The sequence below is a fragment of the Gavia stellata genome, chromosome 2 (assembly GCF_030936135.1).
Source record: "Gavia stellata isolate bGavSte3 chromosome 2, bGavSte3.hap2, whole genome shotgun sequence".
NCBI lineage: Eukaryota > Metazoa > Chordata > Aves > Gaviiformes > Gaviidae > Gavia > Gavia stellata.
Genome location: NC_082595.1, coordinates 11,088,910 through 11,113,647, shown reverse-complemented (window position 1 = coordinate 11,113,647; position 24,738 = coordinate 11,088,910). Strand labels below are relative to the sequence as shown.

General features: G+C 40.3%; 1 protein-coding gene across 1 annotated transcript in view; it reads right to left on the bottom strand.

Moving 5' to 3' along the window:
- Positions 1 to 24,738, bottom strand: part of KCNH1 (potassium voltage-gated channel subfamily H member 1) — a 186,391-nt gene that overhangs the window by 70,398 nt on the left and 91,255 nt on the right. Inside the window, exons 9-10 of the mRNA XM_059833561.1 lie at positions 21,869 to 22,121; positions 4,004 to 4,200 (exon numbers count right to left, since the gene is read on the bottom strand). Coding sequence (XP_059689544.1) covers positions 4,004 to 4,200; positions 21,869 to 22,121 — 450 coding nt within the window. The remainder of the gene's footprint in view (positions 1 to 4,003; positions 4,201 to 21,868; positions 22,122 to 24,738) is intronic.

Genomic DNA, 24,738 nt, shown 5'->3' with positions numbered 1-24,738 from the left:
GCTTACCAGAGAAATCTCAGCTTAATAAATTATGTATAAGAATTCTCTCTTTTATGCAGCATGTGCGATCATTTGAGCTATAACATCATTTATGGCTGCAGCAGAATGAACTGAGCAAATACACTGTGGTACAACCCAGCGTAAGCTAATACTGGTCACAAAGCTCATACACATGGGAAGAAGCAACTGCCAAAACCAGAACACTTGCAAGTGCTGCCAAAGGCATTTCATATTCGTAAAGGTGCCAGCAGACTTGCACCTCATCACAAGCAAAAGGCAATGACAAGTAGCTATCACGCAAGCTTCTCTCTTCTTACGCTTCTACTAACCCGGAGCTATGAAGTCCAGGCTGGAAACCCAGAAGTGTTTAAATATTTGTTGGGGAAAAACAGACCTCCATCCAGCCTGTGAATCCTGCTGCCCTCCAAAGCTGGAACATTTCTCTTTTGTCCAGCACACTCTCCATAAGGGTGAGTTTGTCACTTGGCCATCCCACATACCCCCAGTGTCTACACTTGGGTTCCTCTCTGAGATTCCAAAACTGGGGAGAAACATCAGGTTTACCTGCTTTAATTTCACAACATAGTTACAGCAGGAAGTGCTCTGAGAAATCCTCTGTCAGCTTCCTTTCAGCTGCAAAGCCCTTGAGTCTGACATACAGCCACCTGCAGCCACAAGCTGCAGTTCCAGTTTCTTAAGATGTTGGAGAGAGAGATGCAGCAGCTGATTCTCCCCCTGCTTCCAGTTAGGTGAAAATTTCAGTGACTGGCAGAGTTAATTAAAGGTCTCCTTTCTCTTCCCCTTTAGGAAAAATAAAAAGTTTTCTACGGCTGAGCTCCAGCCAGAGATAACTAGACAGCTAATAACTTCAGGAGGGATTTTAGTCGCTTGAGGAAACTGCTGGGGGAGTCACCTGACAGTGAGCTGGCAGTTTTAGAAAAGAGGATATTTATCTGGTGTTTGTTGAGAAAGTGAAAGGAAACAGTTTTCACAGCACAGACACAGACAGCCATGGCCTGCCAGGGACAGAGCACTCAAAGCGTCTCCCTCGGCCACGAAGTCCTCAGATATCGCAAGCAGTAACATTTCGTAACTGCAGCCCTGTTCTAGGGAGGGCATAAAGGGGACACACAGACAGAAGCATCCTGCCATCCCAGCTCAGCTCAAAGCACATTCAAGACCAGTAGGAAGAGCAGCACAAGGAATGGAGGGAAGACGCTTTTTACTTTGCCTAAATTCGGCTCTAGAGTTAGCTAAGGTCAAGACTTTTGGTACCATACAATGCACCTGCATGTCTGCTTATTTCTGTCACAATCATTAGCAAGTGGATCCAGAGCCCAGTAAGTGTGGGGGACATTCATAAGGTCATCAGTGCTCACTGACTCCGAAGAGTCTGGGAAAGGGAGTCCCATCTCCATGAGGGAAGGGATGACGGGAGGAGACCCAGCAGACAAGGAATATGTGAACATGGTGAAAGAGTGGACCAATGCTAAAGCTCACTTAATCTGAGCGAAACTTGGCTGGAAAGCACCTTGCACTGTGCAGTGAGACTCAGTACCATGGCCAAGTGAAGGCATATGCACCCTGGAGATGGGGACACCCCAGAGGAATAACCAAGTCTAAAAATATACCCATGAGATCCTTCAGGCAAAAAAAATCCCCAAAGCTGCTTTTTCATGTATTTGTAATCTGTACGAATATATTTGGGATGAATATACAGTATCTACACTTCAACTAGTTGAACACTTTTGGAGCCAGAGAAGAAGCTGTTTATTGAAATGAAAAGTGTAATTCTGGTATTTATATTCCAAAGGATATGCAATACATCACAAATGTAACTCACAGAAGGTACCAGTTCGTCTGAATTCTACAAAATTCCATTTGCAGAAATAGACCGGGAGAAGTGTTAGAAGCGACAGGCTGGGGAGCTATTTCTATAAAAGATTTGCAGATATTTAAACCAGATTAAATTCCAACTCTAAAAAGTTGCCTTTTATGTGCATTATCTCCAGTCTCTAAAGTATCGTACCTTCTATGCATTTCCAAAAGCATGTATTATTTACATTATTTAACATTTGCATTCTGATTGCAATCAGCCTTCTTTCAAGAAAATAAATAAAATTACAGTCTGTTAACCTAGAACCATCAAATTCTCACTTCCATTATCAATCAACGCCACTTTTCTGCTGACTGCAACTCAATTAAAATCCAATTATTTGAATAACTGGATGGAAATTGCTATCATAAAATGTACCTTTTTATTAGGAACATTTTGTGTAGAAAATTGACAGCACAGGAATTATGATACTGTGGTTAAAAAGTGTTTTGTAACCTGGGCTGGGAAAAGGTACACCAAAGAACATGGAGGGAAAGAGTGTCACTTCTGGAGTAGGCATTTGATTCCAAAATTGGGACTTCTGGCTCAGAGCAGATCCAAAATGATATGACTCTGGTAGTGTTACTGTGAGCTTTAAGAAAGTTGGCCCTTCTATGCCTCAAAGTTTGTTATTTCTACTGATGTCAAAAAAAAAAAAAAAAGTAGTTATATATTCTTAGACCATCTTACCACATTGCCCACAGTGTTATTTTAAAATATGCCAGTCAGTGATACTGATGCTTTAGGTGATGTCAATACCAAATTCTTTCATTTCTTTTATTTCTTACATTAATTAACACTAGGTAAGTAGCTGGTTTTTAAACTTATAATTAACTGGACATATCTCAGTCTTCTTGCAGCTGTATATCTTCTCCTTGCCCTGCAGGAACTCAATGTCATGTGAAAAAAAGGTCCTATGAGGAAATCTTCAAGTATAAATTTGCTTCTTAGTTTTTAATTACAAAGCCTCTACCAGAGCTTTCATTTATTTGACCAAAGTGTGGATAGCACATTCTTCTTTGCCCAATACTGAAAAGCTGAACTCTTTGATATTGATGACATATGCAGATAGAAAACATCATCATACTATTTTAATTTCAGTTTGCCAACTCTAGGTAAAAAAAAAAAAAAACAAAAACCAAACCCCACCAAAATCGATACTCTAGGCTTAAAATCTAATTTTACAAAACCAACTTCAAAGATGAAAATGTTTCTATTTTTTCAGGTGTAATTATCTAGGACTTACTTGGCACCTGGAAGTTACCATGGAAAACTGTTTTTAGGAACAAAAAAATCTCCTATCAAACATATTTCTTTAGCTGATCTCAAATATCTTGATATCATAATACTTTAAAAGCAAGTAGAGGTGCTCCAATGTATTTATTTTCAGTGTAATATTTTTGTCTTCTACATTGCATCATAAAATCATATCAACTGAATTACACCTACTACAGTTTTAATGAACTTCTAGGTGGTTCACTGAAGATTACACAGAGAATTTAAAACAGGATATTAGGTTATGATGATTCACATTTGACAAAATATCTTGAACTGGCACGCAGGAAGAAATGAGGAGCCAAAAAATCAAGGATAAGAAAATTGAAACATTATAGATAAGGAAAGTAATTCCAAAATGTAATTGCTACTAAAAGAAACACCTGTTGACAGAATCAGTCACATTCATATTACTTTTCCATTGTGATTACTGTTGTTGACTTTTGTTCCATCTATTAGATTTCATGCCTTTCCTTCCACTTTCTTTATAACTTCAGGCAACACCCTTAACATCTTTTTAGCTGCTTCACAAACTACATTTGCAGAAAGTAGTGGACACTTTTTATCACAAGTGTATGACAGTTCGCAAATACGCTGGAATCTGTCCACGTCATAGAAATGTGAAATACTTTCCCATATGCACAGTCCAGCTCCCTATAAAACTAGCACTGGAATAAATACTTATGGCCTTTTGACTCTACATGCTATCAGTGTCTCTTAGGCAAGCTCTGAAAAACCTTCTTATAAGAGAGGCTACAAAGAATGCCAGAATTCAAACAATGGAGTTTTTTCATACAGACAGTCCTTAAAGTGTTCATTTACATGGTGTATGTTAAAATCAAAGCTACTTACCCTTTTTCTCAAGTTGTAGGTTAAAATGAGATTTCTGGAGAAGGAGTGTGAAAAGGCTGTATAGAACTCCAGCACCTTCTGCAAGGCATCTCTCTTAATCACATGAAGATCACAGTAAGTCAAAGCCCTTACATTAGCACAGGACTGGGCGAGGGTAGACTCCTTCCAGAACACATCACCAAAAACGTCTCCTTTGCCTAGAGAAAAGCAGCAGTATTGCTTTCAATAACAGTACTATTTCCATCTCATTTATGCAGTCAAGGTTCTTCTATTTTATGTGGTCAGAAAAAAAAAAATCTTTGAAATATTTCATTGATAACCTTTTCCACTATCTTTTTGTTAATTACAACAGCTCAGCAAAATTTCGTAAGAATAAACCACAGTCAAAGTGTTTCATGTGACAAGTTCCCTTTAAATATCAGTAAAGGTTTTCCTCTACAAAATCAAGAAAAAGCAGTTCATTCTTGGTTCATGTTCTCTTCTGATCCCTTTCAAAGACATTAATTAAGAGGAAATGCTTTTTCCCTTTCTTCTTTTGACTAGCACGCAAAGGATTTGTTTCTTACATCTATGTTGTTGAGTTTTCTTAATCTGGCTAACAATTACCCACTATTGTGTCAATAAAACCATCTTATATAATGCATCAGTGCAGTTACAGGCTGTAACAAAACACCACTATACATCAGTATTGAAGTAAGTTTGCCCTAGTTCGCTAGATCATCACCAGAAAAGTCTGTCTTTACAACAGTGTAAGAGAGCAGATCTCACAACTCTGGTGGCTCTAGTGCATTGCAGCTGGTAAGAGTCTCAACAAAATCCTTCAGTAGTTGTGCATGTCCCCCCCATATAATACAGCAGAGGTTTAAGGTAACAACGTAGTCCAAACCAAGAAGAGTACAGGTTAGTTATCACCAAGATAATACTGACAAGGCAAGAATATTTAGCTCTTACACACTGGAAGAAAGAAAACACGGACATTTCCTTACAACCTTCCCACATGCCTGTCTCTATGAGCTTGGGGCAGCCACTGAAATCCCTACTGAGGAATCCTGCAATGAGGGCATTTGCACCAGCCTGGGCACTACAACGCAGGGCAAGTATACCAAAATCTGCCTGAGCAGCAGCTCCCAGTCAGGATTTCACTGGTTATACCCCAGCTCAGGCTGTGCACAAAAGGGAGTGTTTAGGAGAAAGTTACAAGCTCCTTTACAGAGTAATGGTCTTTTTTTTTTTTTTTTTTCCTGTTTTCCGACATATAATGCTAACAAAGTAAGAATATTCAGTTGTTACCTGCTAATGAAAAACCATTCTTGTTTTGAATGGTATTTTCCTCTTAAACCTCTGCTGTGTTGTATCACCACTGCACATCACTTTTAAGACAAACAACAAAGAAATACGTTCACGGTGTCTACCAAGTTGTGGTAGGGATGGACCAGATGGTCTCTTGTCATATAAGTAATACTTTGCCCATAGCAATTCTTAAAGCCAAAGCATCAAAATAGAAATTACTTTATTGTCTTCACCCAGGCCCTTTTAGATTTCATTCCCTAATAAATAGTCATGTATGAAAGTCTATATGAAAGTCAAGAGAACTATCATGAGTAAAGAGGTCAAGAAAACTTCTAAATTAAACGCAGAACTCCCATCTCAGCCCTTGAGCTGTGCTTCCACCATTACATAATCTCTTCCATTAGATGATAAGCATTTTCTCTTTGAGGAGAAGCTATCAGCCCGATGGCAAGCTACGCTGTAGTGCAATAAGCTGTGGTTCACACTGATGTCCTCCCAGCCTTCCACAAAAGCGCTATGCAGTCCACCTGCCAGGGACCAGTTTAGTCCCTGAACACTTTGGAGGAGCATAGACTATATTTCCATTTTAAATGCATATATACACTGAAATCACCAGTTCCATAAGCACATTTTTTCCTCACAAAGTTAGGCAAAGGCACCATACTGACACCCTTTCTTCCACCTCTAGCCTCTTTACATAGGATAGTGCCAACATCCAGAAATACTACAAAGGCTGCATATCAGTAAGCATGGTGATAGTCCAATAGCCCGGTGCAGTAAGCAACTTTTCATTTTAATGGCAATGACTTTTCACGTTTTCAATTATTTAAACATATGCTTTTTCAGTAGATACATTAAAAATGGCCTAAGAAAAAAGCTTCCATGCACTTAAAATAGATCATCATCTACAAGGCTTTTAGACAGACAAACACACAATATATTGAAAATTGAAGTGAAACAATTTTTATGCACCATAAAAACTGATATGCTTCACTGGGTAAAAATGGATTGTTTGCCTTTGGAATAAATATGCTTTTACTTGCAATCTTCCAGGCAATTAGCTAAACAACTGTTTTAATTAACACTCTGGAATCTATCAAGTATTGAAATGTGCCATTACTGATGAGCAACAGATAGAGCTGGTAGTCCAAGCACAGGGGAGAGGAATTCTAGCTCATTTCTAAGCATATTTCTTAACATTTCCAGACAAGTTTCCCTACCTTAAAATGACAATAATTATTGCCCCACAGTAACATGAAGAATGATTAGTACAATATAAGTACGAACTGCATGGTGCTGCTTTGCCTACATATGAAAAGACAGAGAAGTTAGTTATGTCTTACTCTTTTTACAATTTAATTCTGCTTTTCACATAACACGGAAAGACACAACTGTGTCCTCCTATGGCAGCAACCCCAGCTTCCCCTTGCTATTTGTAACACCCAAAAAACTCCCCTTGCTACAGTTCCCTGCCACCCCAGAATGCCGCTTCCCATTGGTGGCAAGAACGGCACATGAAGGAGCTACGTCTGCTGGGTGCCCACTGAGCCCAACCAGAGAAAAGCAACACATGAACCACAAACCCAGTCTGATCACAGAAGCCTCAATTTTTAAGAAACAAACCAGGCTAAAATAAGAAGTTGTACTGTTTTCTATCATTAACAATTTCCTTGTCGTTAATTGAGTTAACAGCCAGTGATGTAGTAAAAAAAAAAAAAATAAAAAAAAATAAAAATCAATCCTACATTACAGTTCAATTCCCAAAGCAAGGCACACATGCAATCATCACACTGCTTTGTTTCTGATTCAGTTTCTAAATGATGCATACCAAAAGAATCAATCTAGATTGCCAGACTCTAAAAACCTTGTGTTTGACATTCTTAGAAAAATGGGGAAAAAAGGAGCAGTAGGAAGTCTTTATAGCAAGCAGGAATTAAAATTCCACCCAGGAGTATCTGCACTGGATTAAAACAATTGTCCTTTTATACATAATAAGGAACTGTATACCATCTCCCTTCGTTTATATGTTCTCCATAAAATAAGATCAATCACTCAGGAAAAAGGAAGAAAAAAAAAAAGGGCAGATGAAGTGGGTGTTTTATCAAAAACATCTGTAACTGGAAAGCAAGAAGAGTAAGGTGAGACTTCTAAGCATGTCAGAAGGTGGTTGGCAAAGTCTAATGGCTGCATTAGAGGACCTGAGTCAAAAGCCTCTTTTTATGTATAACTCCAGGCTTTATATATTTCACCTTACCTCTGAAGAAAGATTAAAAAGCTAGAGAAATGCAGATGGCCGTTTGTTTGTCAGTACTTTGCATTTCTCATTCCCAGCTTGCTGAATTCCAGGCATTTGCCAGGAACACTATCTGTCAATCACACTTAAAGTGGATGATCTAAGCTTTTACCATCAATCATTTATATTCCCGGCTGGATTTGTGGGCTGAGGACCTTTTCCACCATCAGCTCAGTATGCACTGGAAAGCCAAATAGCTTTCTGCCTTTTATGTTTGCTTGTTTGTTTTAATTATAACAAGTCCCCAAACCCTGATGTATTTAAACACTGAAGAATTATTTTATAAAACCAGCACCTTCTGTTACCATATTTATTCTTTCCCAATCTTTTCTCCATATCAAATTTGCTATTCATCTTGTAAGTGAAAAGAGGATTTCTCTGTTACTACTGCAAATTCAGCCGGAGTCAGGCAGGTCAAGCCACATCCACTCTCTCTCCTGAAAGTAGCACCAGCAATGAAAATCTGATCATTGCAACTTAGCCAAGTGTTTTGCTAATCCTGTTCAAGAAAAGAACCACGCTTGCACATTACAGCTGTATTGCCTTGATGTGCCTATTGGAACAACCCTTAGTTTCTTCACTCCTACAAAGGAAGTATTGAAGAGCTCTCAGACAGAAGATATTCCACCCTATTCTGAAAAAATATGACTCTATGTGAAATATTTTGACTGACAATCTGCTTAGTTCACTTTTGGGTTCTGGGTGTCTGGGAGTCGTGGTGCAGTTTTCGTGTGATAGCAGCTGGGTGAGAAGATGAGGCCATAGATTCATGTGCTTGAAAGTCTTCCAAGTCAGTATGGACTTTGATGAGATTCACACGAATCCACGGATTTTCAGTACATCAGACAAAATATTTGTTAGAATCATTCTCAAATCAATAGTAATAGTAGTTATAGCAGCCAACACTGGAATCTAGCTCAGGTCCCTTCCAGATCTGCCTTCATCTGCATCTTTGAACTATGGAAGAATTGTGATCTGACAGTCTCAGCAAACCCAAAGACAAGCTAGCATGACCAAACCCTGCTTGATGGTACCTCAGTAGCAATGCAGCACTAAGCATATCTTGGAAATCACGTGTCAGCAAATACTGTTATCTGTGATTTTGATCCACAGCAGCTGCCGCACCTGCACAATGACTTTCCCAGCACAGCTCCCCAAAGCACCCACGCTGGCCTGCACCCTCGGGATTTGTTCTCCACCTCCAAGCAGTGGGAGATACCAACCGCCATAAAGTCAAACACAGATCCTTTGTGTGCCAGTCTCTATTCTAGTGACTGCTCAGTTAAAATGCTGGTGAAATTTAAAAACAAACAAAAAACTTGGCCTGCCCCCTCCCCCCAAACAGATTTGAACAGAACCAGAGGATCTGAAGTTAGTTCACGTCACAGGGTCCTACCAATTGTATTCAAGCATAATTCCACTAAGGACAGTGTATTTACCTCTAGTGTTCAAAGCCAGTGATGTGAGACTCAGGCTACCCCACTCTGTGACCGCCATGTGTCTATTTGGCTTATACTGAAAATCTTTCCCTTCCCTCTCTTCCCTCATCTCCTCCTCACCTGAGTAAGGCATGCAGTTTAAATTTTCCCATTTTACAGAGAGAAGAAAGATTTAAGGAAAATAGAGGCACCAGAGCAAAATAAAATTGTTTCTTCTTGGTGCATTGTTTTAAGACAACAAATACCTGCCAGCCAGAAAAAACAGAGCTACCATTTGGCATCAAGGTAAAGTACTCGGTATCTATCCCACAGATAAACTGCACAACTTGACAGCTACTGAATAGCCTGTAGTTTGGTCCTCCAACACAGTACAGCTGGCAGGAGATGATGCATGGAAGTGATTTGCTGCTTTGGATTTTCTTAAGATTTCTCAAGTGCAAACTGAGACACGTAATGAGAAGTGAATGGCCAACTGCACGGCAGAGAATATACTATTTTTCATTAATCAGAGGTTTTAACCACTCTTTTCCTCTAATAAGACCTTAAGGAAAAAAAGCCAGAGTATCAATGCCACAGAACACAAATGAAGTCTTACAGTGATGATAAACTGAAGTTGCACTTTCAGTCATTTGCCTAGTGCACAAATAAAAACACAGTGTATCTGTTCATGTTTTAAAACACAGCTTGGCAAGATTTTGCAGACAGTTTACTATACAACTGCACCAATTTTCTCTGTTGAAGCACATTACTGTGCAGACAAAACAAAAACATTTATTTTAGAGCACGGGATGAGTAGCAACAGCAGGAATTAGTTACAGCTAAGATTTCTATTATTATTATAATTAATGTGAATGTTCTGAATAGAGCATGGATTATATTTCACTACTTGACTTATTGTGATGAGAAGTTGACTTTCAAAATGTCAACTGGGTCCTACCAGGCTTATTCACAAAAAGCTAGGAGGCTTCACCAGAATCTGAATCTTTTATCCTTATTTGCTTTTTAATGGTTACTGGAAAAAGTGTTATAAATACGTCGGCAGTTTGTACAAACTCTGAAGACATGGAAGTTGCCACCTCAAACAATTAGAGTCACAAATGTATTTGAATTTATTTGCATTGGTTAAGTAATAGGAAAAACACAGCTCAATCTGTGTTGTCATCACATGGACAGTGCTAGTTCTCTAATCAGAAAACCTATATGAGAGGCTCAAATTGCAATGTCCTCAGAGTTATTCCTTGATGACTTAGAAACTGGCTTTATGTTATAGCTATTGCTTGAAGCTTACATAAAAAAAACCCCCAAATTTTGGGGCTTTATTTCCGACAAAAGCATTCAAAGAGTTTAAAATACTAGATTTTGCCTTCTGAAATATATAAAGTAAATATATTGAAAACCTCATAAAGTTCATAGCTATAGTATACTTCATTTTATTTAATATTTCTAGCAATACCTTGAGGATAAATTTAACAATGTTTCAGAAACATACCTCTGAAGAAAGTTTGAATTTGAAACTTGGAGAAAACAAAGAAAAATAAGTGTTCCATGAAGATTTAATTTTGGAATTTTTTTTTAACCTGGCTTTTCAGTGAAAAAAAAATTATCCTTCTTCCTCCAAAATTCTAAGGCAGAGACAAAACCCTACCCAAAACAAAAATAAAAATTAATTTAGTGCTTCACCTGCCAGAAATCAAGGCCTTTATAGAAACCCAGTTTTGATTTCTTTGTTAAATTATAATTTCTACCTCTTCACATCTCTGTTTGGAGTACACAGACAAATGTGATGCGTAAGCCTTCCAAACACAGCCCGAGATACCAAGGAACATGCTGGAACAGAGAGACTCATCTCTACCACATCTCAATTTCAGCTGCCCGTGCATCATGGATCACTGTCGCCAGCAACCTGCCAGACATTACCACCTTCCAAAAGGGACTTCTTCCACACGTGGTGGTGTCAGACTGCTTAAGAGCACATTATGCCAAGTTGCATAAATTTGCAACAATAAAACGTGAAACCGTAGAAAAAAAATAATCAATTAATTTGAAGTACCAAGAAGTTCATGACCGAGACCTCTATCCACAGGGAATTCCGCTCTTCCCCAGTTCTTCCAGCAAGTCATTCATCAAGTGTTTTAAAAATCTGTTTCTCCAATACACTGCACAGTCTTAGACCATCTACAGACATCAGTAGACAGGGACTTTGGTGATTCCTACTTTTAATGCTCTACCAGAAGTTAGACGCAGAACAAGTAATATCTGGCTGAAGTCTCAAACAGGCAACTCCTGATGTCAGCTCACACTACATATTCTACGTGTCTGGAGCACAAGAATAAGGAATACTCTGTCCAAAAACACCACTTGGAATAAACCTACATTTCTCAATAAAAGTTTTAGTGCTGCTCCTACATCCACCGTGATATTAGAATTTTGTATTAATGTAAACCTTTTTATGTCAATCTCTTTTAAAAAGTTTAGCCTGATCTCCATTTCTAACTCTTTTGCTAATACTGTGCTTGGACACAAGTTCAGAAAATCAGACTTTTAAAATCACTCCTTCAGTTGATGTTCACTGAATCACTTCATAGAAACATGCAACTTGTCCAATCTGCCTATATATGTCAACCTGAAAAAAAAAAAGCTTTAAACTGTAAATAGAAAACGCACAATAGAACTACTGAACATAAAGCTGGATTTTAATGTCAATCATTCCTTTTTCAAAGCACTGCTGGGCACGTTACAGTCTTATTCAACAGCACAGACAATGCTGTGACATTAGATCATAGAATCATAGAATCATTTAGGTTGGAAAAGACCTTTAAGATAATCAAGTCCAACCATTAACCTAACACTGCCAAGTCCATCACTAAACCATGTCCCTAAGTGCCTCATCCACATGTCTTTCAAATACCTCCAGGGAGGGTGACTCAACCACTTCCCTGGGCAGCCAGTTCCAGTGCTTGACAATGCTTTCAGGGAAGAAATTCTTCCTAATATCCAATCTAAACCTCCCCTGGTGCAATTTGAGGACATTTTCTGTTGTCCTATCGCTTGTTATTTGGGAAGAGAGACTGACACCCACCTGGCTACAACTTCCTTTCAGGTAGTTGTAGAGACCGATAAGGTCTCCCCTGAGCATCTCTTCTCCAGGCTAAACAACCCCAGTTCCCTCAGCCGCTCCTCATAAGGCTTCTGCTCTAGACCCTTCACCAGCTTCGTCGCCCTTCTCTGGACACGCTCCAGCACCTCAATGTCCTTCTTGTAGTGAGGGGCCCAAAACTGAACACAGGATTCGACGTGCGGCCTCACCAGAGCCGAGTACAGAGGCACGATCACCTCCCTACTCCTGCTGGCCACACCATTTCTGATACAGGCCAGGATGCCGTTGGCCTTCTTGGCCACCTGGGCACACTGCTGGCTCATATTCAACCGGCTGTCAATCAACACCCCCAGGTCCTTTTCCACCAGGCAGCTTTCCAGCCACTCTTCCCCAAGCCTGTAGCGTTGCATGGGGTTGTTGTGACCCAAGTGCAGGACCCAGCACTTAGCCTTGTTGAACCTCATACAATTGGCCTTGGCCCATCGATCCAGCCTGTTCAGATCCCTTTGCAGAGCCTTCCTACCCTCAAGCAGATCAACACTCCCGCCCAACTTGGTGTCATCTGCAAACTTGCTGAGGGAGCACTCGATCCCCTTGTCCAGATCACTGATAAAGATATTAAACAAAACTGGCCCCAATACTGAGCCCTGGGTACACCACTTGTGTCCGGCCACCAACTGAATGTAACTCCATTCACCACAACTCTTTGGGCCCAGCCATTAGCAAGTTTTTTACCCAGCAAAGAGTACACCCGTCCAAGCCACGAGCAGCCAGTTTCTCCAGGAGAATGCTGTGGGAAACAGTGTCAAAGGCTTTACTAAAGTCTACCTAGACTACATCCACAGCCTTTCCCTCATCGACTAAGTGGGTCACCTGGTCATAGAAGGAGATCAGGTTGGTCAAGCAGGACCTGCCTTTCATAAACCCATGCTGACTGGGCCTGATCACCTCATTGTCCTGTACGTGCCACGTGATGGCACTCAAGATGATCTGCTCCATAACCTTCCCTGGCCCCGAGGTCAGACTGACAGGCCTGTAGTTCCCCGGATCCTCCTTCTGGCTCTTCTTGTAGATGGGTGTCACATTTGCTAACTGCCAGTCAATTGGGACCTCACAGTTAGCCAGGACTGCTGATAAGTGATTGAAAGTGGCTTGGCAAGCGCTTCTGCCAGCTCCCTCAGTACCCTTGGGTGAATTCCATGCGGCCCCATAGACTTGTGTGTGTCTAAGTGGTGTAGCAGGTTGCTAACCATTTCCCCTTGGATTATGGGGGCTTCATTCTGCTCTCTGTCCCTGCCTTCCAGCTCAGGGGGCTGGGTACCTGGAGAACAACTGGTCTTACTATTAAAGACTGAGGCAAAGAAGGCATTAAGTACCTCAGCCTTTTCCCTCATCCTTTGTCACTGTGTTTCCCCCTGCATCTAATAAAGGACGGAGGTTCTCCTTAGCCCTCCTTTTGTTGCTAATGTATTTATAGAAACATTTTTTGTTGTGTTTTATGGCAGTAGCCAGATTAAGTTCTAGTTGGGCCTAGGCCCTTCTAATTTTCTCCCTGCGAAACCTCACGACATCCTTGTAGTCCTCCTGAGTTGCCTGCCTCTTCTCCCAAAGGTCATAAACTCTCTTTTTTTTCCCTGAGTTCCAGCCAAAGCTCTCTGTTCAGCCAGGCTGGTCTTCTTCCCTGCCAGCTCATCTTTCAGCATGTGGGGATGGCCTTCTCCTGAGACTTTAAGATTTCCTTCTTGAAGAATGTCCAGCCTTCCTGGACTCCTTTGCCCTTCAGGACTGCCTCCCAAGGGACTCTGTCAAACAGGCCAAAGTCTGCCTCCCGAAAGTCCAAGGTAGCAGTTCTGCTGACCCCTCTTCTTTACTTCTCCAAGAATCAAAAACTATCATTTCGTGAACGCTATGCCCAAGACGGCCTCCAACCATCACATGACCCACAAGCCCTTCCCTGTTTGCAAACAACAGGTCCAGCGGGGCATCTTCCCTAGTTGGCTCACTCACCAGCTGTGTCAGGAAGTTATCTTCCACACACTCCAGGAACCTTTGAGACTGTTTCCTCTCTGATGCATTTCCAGCAGACATCTGGTAAGTTGAAGTCCCCCACAAGAACAAGGGCTAATGATTGTGAGACTTCTGCCAGCTGCCTACAGAATACTTCATCTGCCTCTTCATCCTGGTTGGGTAGTCTGTAACAGACTCCCACCATGATATCTGCCTTTTTGGCCTTCCCCCTGATTCTTACCCATAAATACTCAACCCTACTGTCACCATCATTAAGCTGTAGACAATCAAAACACTCCCTAACATACAGGGCTACCCCACCAACTCTCCTTCCTTGCCTATCCTTTCTGAAGAGTTTACAGCCATCCACTGCAGCACTCCAGTTGTGCGAGTCATCCCACCATGTTTCCATGATAATAACTAGGTCATAGTTTTCCTGCTGCACAATGGCTTCCAGCTCCTCCTGTTTGTTGCCCGTGCTGCGTGCATTGGTGTAGATACACTTCAGTTGGGCTACTGATCCTGCCACCTTCAAAGATACTGTCTTTAAAAATAATAAGAAAACTCTAAGGCTATCCATAATCCTGCAACCACTTCTTAAGCCTAAGAGCATAGCAGCTTGGCATTTTTAACACAGGCAGGTGGACCTAAATTTAAAACTCAGGTGAAAAATGAAGTAGAGAAATAAGGGACCTTTTCAAAGACTTGGCATTAAATAACAACAGGCCCCAAACCACACAATTAAATTCGGAAAATGGAATTGTACACAAAACAATTTAGTTTAGGAAACCTGAGTTAGCTCAGGTACTGGGAACAGTCTAAATATAGCAGCCTGGGCTCAGCACAGTTAACTTATCCAACATCTTCAAGCTTGCTGAGAAGCAATCTTCACATGATTGTGTAGAAGATGCCATGCTTTTCCACTGAGAAGTCCTAAGACAGACAATACTTCTGCACTGCTATTTTCCCTCCTCTAAAATAAACCATCTCTGTGGTGCAGTTGCCCTTGCAGTTTGCACTGTCCTATCTGGATGCAAATCTGTCCCACCAAAATCTGAATCAAGCCTCTTGTGTCTAAATCTGAATGAAATGCTTATGGCTAAATGAGTAAGCTAAAACAATTGTAAAGAAAACAAACAATTATTCTTATAACGTTCCTTTAAGATTGCAATTAGATCAAATTAAATCAGCAGGAATTTCTCCACACAAAGCAAATGAAGCATTTAATATCCTGCTGAAACAAAACATGGCAGACCAAGCTCTCCTACAACAGCATGTTAAAACCACAGTCTCCAATCTTGTCAATGTTATAGCTTTGTAAATAAAAATAAAAGATCTGTATTTCAGGAACATTCAAATTTCACTTCCTCAACTCGTATGTGATCTTAAAAGTAAATCTATGTGCATCCTTTGCAAAATTCTCCCCCCCCTCCGCCCCGCCCCCCCCCCCCCCCCCCCCCCCAAAAAAAAAAAAAAATTTACATATCCCACTTGGTCCCTGATAGTGAAGAAGGCAGCCAGGTCTAGACTGTAAATTCCCATTCTTTGACATTCTCTTACGGCATACTTTCATACTTACGTAATATCTACATTCTGTTATTTCTCTTCAGCTTTGATAGCAGCAAAAAGAATAGCAACAGCAAACTGTCCTTGTGGAGGGCAATGATTTTCCTTGCTCATAATGAATTACTGCCTTGATTTCCCTTCCTATCTTATTCACCTTTACCTGCCCTTTGTGGAGTCAGGAGTGGAACTCAATGATTCTCATGGGTCGCTTCCAACTCAGGATATTCTATGATTGTATGACCAATACTCTTTGCTAAACCGGAAGTCAATAAAAAAGTTCATTCTTTTGAATGTTTTTAGCTCAAATAAGGATAGCAAGAACATAATAAATGCAGAACAGCTGGGATGCAATACTTGGGATAAACTGCTTTACTCTTGGGATAAACTCTTTTGTGTGGGGGTTTTGTTTTTTCTTTTTAACTAAACCTTCTAAGTAAATGTGATTTTCCTCATCCATTACGCAGCTCTGAAGACACAGTTGTTTTCAAGCTTTGTTTTTTAGTTGTTAAATAAAGGCTTAAAGGCTCCCAGTCTCTAATTAAATCCACAAGACTAACCTCCAGTCTACCATCCATACATGCAGGGCCCCCTTGCAGGGATCAGCAAGACCACTTCAGCAACTCTGAACAATTCACATAAGTGAAGATCTGCTGCTCAGTCAGGCTCTCTGGGAGTCATTGCCAAATTCTGCAGAAGTCTGAACATTTAAGGACAAGACACTTCTTTCCCCACTGCTACCTAGAGAAAAAAAAAAGGCTTTCACCCTAATTTCAAGGGTCTTCTCCTTCCTCTCTCTAGCCTTTTACTGGAATATTTTCCTGAATTCCAAAAATTACCCCAGTTTCAAGCAGAAAGGGTTGGAACCAACCTGGGTCCAAGAATCACTTGCTTCCTTCAGATTTCCTAGAGAATAGGGATTTTCTCTTCAATCTTGGACTATAATTATGTCAGTCATATTTAACTTAGAATTTATTATTTTCTAGTAAGACCAAAAATGGTTTTCTTGGTCATTCAGATATTTGTACATACACATTAACACAATATAAATCCTTTTCTAACAAGGCCTCTTATCCAGTCCTTCCATGTATTTCCAGAAAATACTCACAAAAAGTTAATTTTGATACTATGCCATTATTTTCTATAATTTTCATTAAATTTTCTATGCACACATGCAATTGGAAACATAACACAAGAACTAGCACTTCCTCTAGCAAATGGTGTGGAGAGATTAAAAAGGTCCAGACTAAAAGGCTGGAGGACCAGGGAAGTACCCTGCTAGCCCCAGCAATGGCATATCATCTGCTCAGCTGGACTTCTACCATTAGCTTCTTGATTACTGCAGTTCCAAACAATCTACATTCTCAGGCTGCACTAAGGAAATGTGTACCTTTGTAGTGTAAAAAAATGTAAAAGGTGCATTGAAAGACAGTTTAGGTCTTCAAGCTGCCCTAAATGAAGAAACAACAACTAGCTATGCAGGCTTATTTCACGCTTCTACTACAATCCCTTTTCCCCTGCATATTTTAAAGAAAGCTGCAGCCAGACCTTATGGTCCCTGCCCAGAACACATTTAATTCAGGAGGAATCTTTTAAGATGATATTTGTTAAGTCAAAATGTAGCAAATCTCTCCTGAACATGAGTAAATTTTAACTTTTCAAAGACCTGCTATAAAGTCAGGTTTTCAGATTGCCAATGGCTCAGCCTGAAAGGTCTGCTCCAAAGCAGAGAAACTAGAGCTGCCGAATGAAGTGCATGTAAATGGTGATTGTTTTTAACAGTGACAAAACAACCCCTTTTCTCTAACCACATTTGGATAAATGGGCAAGTTTTTAAGCAAGAGTAGCTCAAAGAGATATGTGAGTCTCAGATGGATAAAGCAGCATCAGCCCAAACGGGTAGGCTTAGAAAAGTTAAAAGCAAAGCTAAGTTGAAAACAGTCTTTTAATGGAAGTCCTGCACGACCTGTGCTTCACTCAGTTCTCTTCAGGGCAGGGACCGTGTGATTTGTCTCTGTCTTCCACGAAGTGCTGAGTGTACGTCAGCGCTTTACCCTACGCAACACCAACTGTGTAAATGGAAGAACAGTGAGCTACAGAAGACAGAATTGTATTTCATCCAAGCAGCTTTCTGCTAGCTAACTTTCACTTCTACATAACCCCACTCATACACTTACACATTAACATAGAAAACCATAGTAATACAGCGGCTTTTCTTGCTGTCTTCCTTTTCTGACCCATTTGTATTAGAATGAATCACAAATAAATCACCTGGTTTAAATGTAATTTTCTACTTTTTTGGTTTTCTTTCTTTGATACGTCAAATCCAAAGCTTGTGTTGCATGAACATCAGTAATTTCTTTACTTCAGCAGAAATTTTGGACAGAATTCAAAAATATGTCTTTCATCCCAACAAATCAAACTTCATATAAAATGCATCAATTTCTTTGAATTTTTACTGTAAACATTGCAAAGAATTTTTTTTTTTATTTTACTCATTTTTATGCTTGTCTCTACGTCAAATTAATGGTGAAGGCAATCTTAGTACATTTTTTCACTGCTGACCTGTGTGCAATTTCTTCCAACTCAGTACTCATATTAATCCAAGTCAATCAAAGTCAGTGCTTTGTTATAAGAACGTAAGACTGAACTGAGAATATATCTGTCTCTTGGGTATTACACAGAACTGATCTGGAAGGATATTATGCAAGTGTACACAATACACTCCAAATTCCAGGGCTACACGATACACTTTTATATACTCATCTGCAAGGCTAAATGATTTCAGAACTTGAAAATGTTTCATATGAATTGGATCCTTTAAGGATTAAGTGTAGTTTGCCTTTGGTTTATGTAATGCCGTACAGCAGTCACACAGACTAATTTAGACATGCAATTTATTTCTCTATTGTAAGGAAGATACAGGCTATATTGCAAATTGCAAAGGCTGCTTTATTAAGTGACAGCTAAAGCTGAGCAAATAATCCACCTTGAATAATTTACGCACTTATTTTTTATTTTTATTTCAAGAATGTCTGAGAGAAGATTACGTTCTCTCCGACATACCTGTTAACTGAAATTACCCTACAGAATTCTTCACATGGTTTGTTGTTACATGCCTGATGTTCATAGCTATGCTTAGTTGTGATTGGTAAACAGAACTTATGGCATAGGCTGTTCTGACTGAATGATCAGTAACAATCACGTTTCTTGTACAATGTAGATTTTTTTTTCCTTGTAGTGCCTTGTTATCTGGTGTACTTTTATAAGGAAATTGACAAGTTTAACTGAACATGAAATTAAAAAAAAAAATCATTGCTATTCTACAGATAAGAAAACTGGGAGTACAGGCTGGATCGATAGGCCAAGGCCAATTGGATGAAGTTCAACAAGGCCAAGTGCCGGGTCCTGCACTTTGGCCACAACAACCCCAGGCAACGCTACAGGCTTGGGGACGAGTGGCTGGAAAGCTGCCCCGCAGAAAAGGACCTGGGGGTGCTGATCGACAGCCGGCTGAAGATGAGCCAGCAGTGTGCCCAGGTGGCCAAGAAGGCCAACGGCATCCTGGCCTGTGTCAGAAATAGTGTGGCCAGCAGGAGCAGGGAGGTGATCATGCCTCTGTACTCTGCTCTGGTGAGGCCGCACCTCGAATCCTGTGTTCAGTTTTGGGCCCCTCACTACAAGAAGGACATAGAGGTGCTGGAGCGTGTCCAGAGAAGGGCGACGAAGCTGGTGAGGGGTCTGGAGCACAAGTCTGATGAGGAGTGGCTGAGGGAACTGGGGTTGTTCAGTCTGGAGAAGAGGAGGCTGAGGGGAGACCTCATTGCTCTCTACAACTACCTGAAAGGCCATTTCAAAGAGGTGGGTGTTGGTCTCTTCTCCATAGTGATGAGTGACAGGACAAGAGGAAATGGCCTCAAGTTGCGCCAAGGGAGATTCAGACTGGATATTAGGAAAAATTTCTTTACTGAGACAGTGGTGACACAATGGAATAGACTGCCCAGGGAGGTGGTTGAGTCACCCTCCCTGGAGGTATTCAAGGAGCATGTGGATATGGCATTGTGGGACGTGGCTTGATGGGCATGGTGTTGTGTCGTGTGGGTGTTTTGTTGTGTGGAGTTTTGTTTTTGGGTTTTTTTTTGGTTGGACTTGATGATCTTTCAGGTCTTTTCCAATCTTCGTGATTCTGTGATATCCTGACCTATCTCCTGCAGCATCCTTCGGTAACATGGTGGTTACATTATGCAATGCTGAAGGAGAAGAAAGTCCAACTGAAAAGTGAAAAACTTAATTAAACCACATAATTTCTTATCAGGATAGAGAAACCTTCAACCTGGGGGAGGAAGGTACACACATGCGTGGAAGGAAAGGGGTTCCTTAGTCCAGAAACTGAAACACAAAAATTGATAGACATTTATCCAAAACGAAATCTCACAGAATCGCAAACAGATCCCATTTCATTTTACTTTCCTCTCTGATTACAATATTTATAAAGAAAATGACAGAGCTCATCAGCTTTAGTGCGAGCCAGAGAACTGGCTCTAAATTCCAAAAAAATAAAGGTGTGGAGGGAAGAGGATCAACAGTTACTGTCCCAGGAGAACAGCAATAACAAAAAATTTCTATTCATTCAGATACCAAGGGATCAGCCTCCTTTACCTATCACTCTGCAGCAGCAGAGATTAGTGGTTCAGGTTTCCTTAACACTGATAGAATCATAAAACCTAGGACGAGTGTTTTCTAAAGCAAGTATTATGATAAAACATGGAAGTTATTGGTAAAGATGAGGAGAAAATCTGTATCTATAAAGGACATTTTAAAAATCCTATTTCAATGCTTTTTACCTATACTGATTAAATAGAGCAGCAAGATGGTTTGAGGTTTTCTTCTTGTGATGGACACAGGAGGAGGCATTATGGGATAAAAGGTGACACAAACTGGGAGGCTTTAGTTTGTTCTACAATTGCTGTGTTAATTCATGAGAGTTCAACACGGCAAAAGGTAGTAAGTTCTTGATGTGCAACTTAGAAAAGCAGAAGTTCCTAGTATCATATAGCACTGAACAGCACAGGTGATTCCAGAACAAAAAAGAATCAGTTATCTCCCTACTTTTCAACTTTTTAGTTTCTTGTGTGGCACAAAATATTATTAACTTGATTCCCCAGGACACTAAATTCATCCTATGCTATATATACAATCTTATTCAGAAGTAGAGAAAAAATGAACTCAGCATATTTATCAGCCCCTTATTTTCCAGTAGACATTCCTCTTAGGAGAGTTGGGTGTATGTGTTCAGAAAGAGTAAGATTACCAAGCTGTTTTCTTCTCTTTTTCCGGGCTGCTATGAGTGACAGATACTGGATTAAGCCACCGTGAGAATTTACCTTATCACAAAAGGGTCTGACAGAATCAAATGATAAGTATCACCTCCTCAATGCTTCAGCACACCCCATGATTCATCTACATCTATTGGATTATCACACTCTTTTCTCCTAGCTTTGCCTCAGAATGTTGTTCACACCACTATCAGCTTCTTTTTAATGCCTCCAACCTAAAGCTGTCATTCCAAGTTAACACAAATTGGCTCTATATTTTTATACTACTTTGACTGTAAAAGAGAGAAATATTATTTCAACATGATATCCTAAATAAACCTAATTGGAAAATTTTCAGCAAAAGTGGATTATTATCGGGGGGTGGGAGGGAGGCAGGGAAGCCAGGCACTTTAAAAATAAGTTTTCTGAAGTCCTCAATGGAATTTCTAATGAAAAGAGATGTGGCAAGACAGGGAGAACCCCAAGAATGACCAGGATCCCAAGGCTCCAGTACAGCCTCTATTGACCAGAAGAAATAGGGTTGAAGCAATCTGGAGATGAGATGACTGCCCTTCCTATTTACCTATGTGGAACAAGAAGGACAAGTCAATGACTCTATGCAATGCTCCTGCATGACATTAAGCAAGTTTTTTTTCCTCTGTCTTTTGATTTTTCCAGACAATAAACATCTAACACCATACAGCTGACGAGTTATTAAAATATACCCCAGCAGGCTGTGGCAAACCTAACTTGACTGAAGCTTTTTAAAGAATGAGTTAAGTGCTTGAGTAGAAGAGGCTATAAAAATGCTCTATGCATCTGTATTTGTGCACAACGCATATTATCAGCTGTGAAACTCACCCAATATAGCAACAACTTCATCATCCTGGATTACTTCCAAAGACCCCGAAACCACAAAGCAAAGGCTGTCAACACTCTCGCCGGCGTGGTAGATCAGGTCTCCCGGGGCACAGTGCACTGTCTGAAACTCCATGGCAAGCGCTCGAAGGCAGCCGTCGCTCGCCAGCCTGAAGGCTGGGTGCTCCTTGAAAACTTTGCGGTTCAGATGCACGCAGATATCTGCTCTCATGTCCTTAGGGCATATCTGCAAAACCTGAGAAGGAAATCAGGCAATCAATTCCTAAGCATGGCTTATATGTGCCATGTGATTATCCCTAGTTCACTACACAGGGTTTAAGAACTACTTTCCTCCTTCATATAAAATTTCTAATCTCAGTCTGTACATTTATTGTTGTATTATTTATACACGAGCCACAATACCTGAAAGAAAATAACATTTTCATCTCAGCAACATGTTCTGGTGGATATTGAATTACCAGGATAAGGCCTCAGGTTTTTAAGACAATAAAATTAAGAGAACAGCAGTACAGTAAGTGGTGGAGAAGAGATTCATGAAGAATTGTTTCTAGTGGGTAGGTCACTCTTTTCATAGGCATATTCCATGAAAAGCCTGCACAAATTATGTGTTTCAAGTGAGAGAAATATTGTATAGAGGGGAAGTGCAATCTCATATCCCTTTAGCAAAAAAAAAAAAAAAAGGTTATTTAAAGTTTCATTAACTCATAATATTGAGATTTGCAGGTATTCAAATTCACCCCTCAGTGCCAGTAACAGGTTTCTTCTTCACAGAAGAAGAGACTTTAAGGTAATATATTGTTGAGCAACTTTTGATCTTCCAAACGCAATGTTCCTCATGGTAATTCATGATGTGTGCTCCTAAGGGTACACAAACTGACACTTAGCACAGCGGGTACCAGTCAGAGCCATTTCTGAAGGTTTTTAATATAATACAGACAACCAAGTGGAAAGAATACAGAATTATTACTGCATGTACAGATTAAAAGTTCCTGGCAAAAACACTGGAAATACATAACATGAGCAGGGTTTTGGGATGACAAAATCCTTGAAGGACAGTCTGTGATAAAGTACATCTCAGGATGTATTATCTGAGAAAAACATTGAGTAGTATAATTCTGCCTCATTTTGTTTCTCAGTAAGAACTACTCCATCCAATTAAGGAGCACTCTGGGTGAGCGTCAGAGTTACTCCCACACATTTTCCTGGATGGAAAGAGATGGCTGCTTCAATGCAAATACTCCTGGAAAACATAAAAGGTAACACAGGAAGCACTATGGCTATACCTACACCTCACAACAGGGCTCTGTGTAAGATCTGAGCAGAGAACCACGCTCATACTCTGTGCACGGCACTGGTTCCAGATATTACACTTGCTACTCCAACGGCAAATGACTCTACCACCAACATTATCATCTTTGGCCCACCTCCAAGCAGACCTGCTATTACGGATATTACTTCTGAAAGAGATAGATTTCTATAGTGCTTAAGTGTAGGGCGCTCACGGATGATCTCTCTCTGCCCTGCAGTGAGAGGCAGCCAAACCTGCCAGTTCTCAGTTCTCCAGGCTCACAAGAATGGGATGGGGCAGCAAGACCAGCATTTAACATGGAACACAGGCAGTAGCCATAGCTGTCATTGCAATGATCTCATTTACTCTGGCAACAAAAACATTCTGCTTTGGCAAGCAGATGCTTGCCAAAGTTTAGCACTGGAATTACACACACATACACTTCACAGTTACTTGAATATCACACACAAAAAGGGTTGTTTTAATAAAAAGAGGAGTAAGAAAATGTGAATATACAAGAGAATATTTAAAATGAGGCTCTTATCCAAAAAATCCTTGGTTTCTCAGTCTAAGAGGAAGTTAAGTCATTTTCTGTTCTCCATTTAGAGAAGTTGTCTCCTGATTTCACAAAAACAAAGAGTGTTTAAGGACATTTGAAAGTTACAGACAAACAGCAGAAGACTTTCATTTGTATCGGAGGTAAGAAACATATCTTCATGGATTAATTTTAGAATCTTTCAGCAGCTCTTGGTTAAATTTTGTTATACTGGCATTTTCTAGACTTACAGACTTCACTTTTAGCTGATTATTCAATCCTTGGCATGCCTGCAGTTAACACTGAACTGACAAATTTGTGGCCTTCAAAACAGCAAGAAGATTGATTCTGTGCTAAGTTCATCTTTAAATATCTGCCTCATCTGTAGAAAGCTGCACTGCATTACACAGCAGCACAGCTACCACTGGTCTGTCACAGGAGCAATACATGTTTCATTCATTGCATGACATCCTAGAAGTTATACACAGGCATCAAACCAACAGAGCTCAGACCTGGGAGTTTATGGATTGGCACAGCCATTAGTCGGTCTTATACCTCTTATACCTGCTAGTTTTTGTTATGCAGATGAAAGTTGATTTCTTCGTTTCACAGTCATCACTAGTGGCAGTTCAGCTATGAACACACCAATTATTGACATCAACACCATATTACGCTCTTTGATGTCCTGACAATTGGAGACATTTTTTCCTGTTTATTAAAGTAATTCTCAAAGGCTAGAGTGAGTTGTGCTTGGTTTGGTTATCCTGCTGTCTCCAAAGGCATTCCTAAAGCATTTATCTCCTTACCAGAGGAAGCCAAGAATGAACTTTGAAGATAAGCTAAAACAAACATGTTTTACATAGCAATTTTTTCTTGTTGCTTTGTTAAAATGATGAGAGGAGCTTGTACTGGAGGGGTGAAGGAAAGCACCAGCATACACTATGTATCCTCAGATGTTGTCTCTCCACCTTCCCCAAATGTACCTGCCTCAAACTCATAACCCAACACAAAGATATTTTGTGAGAAAAC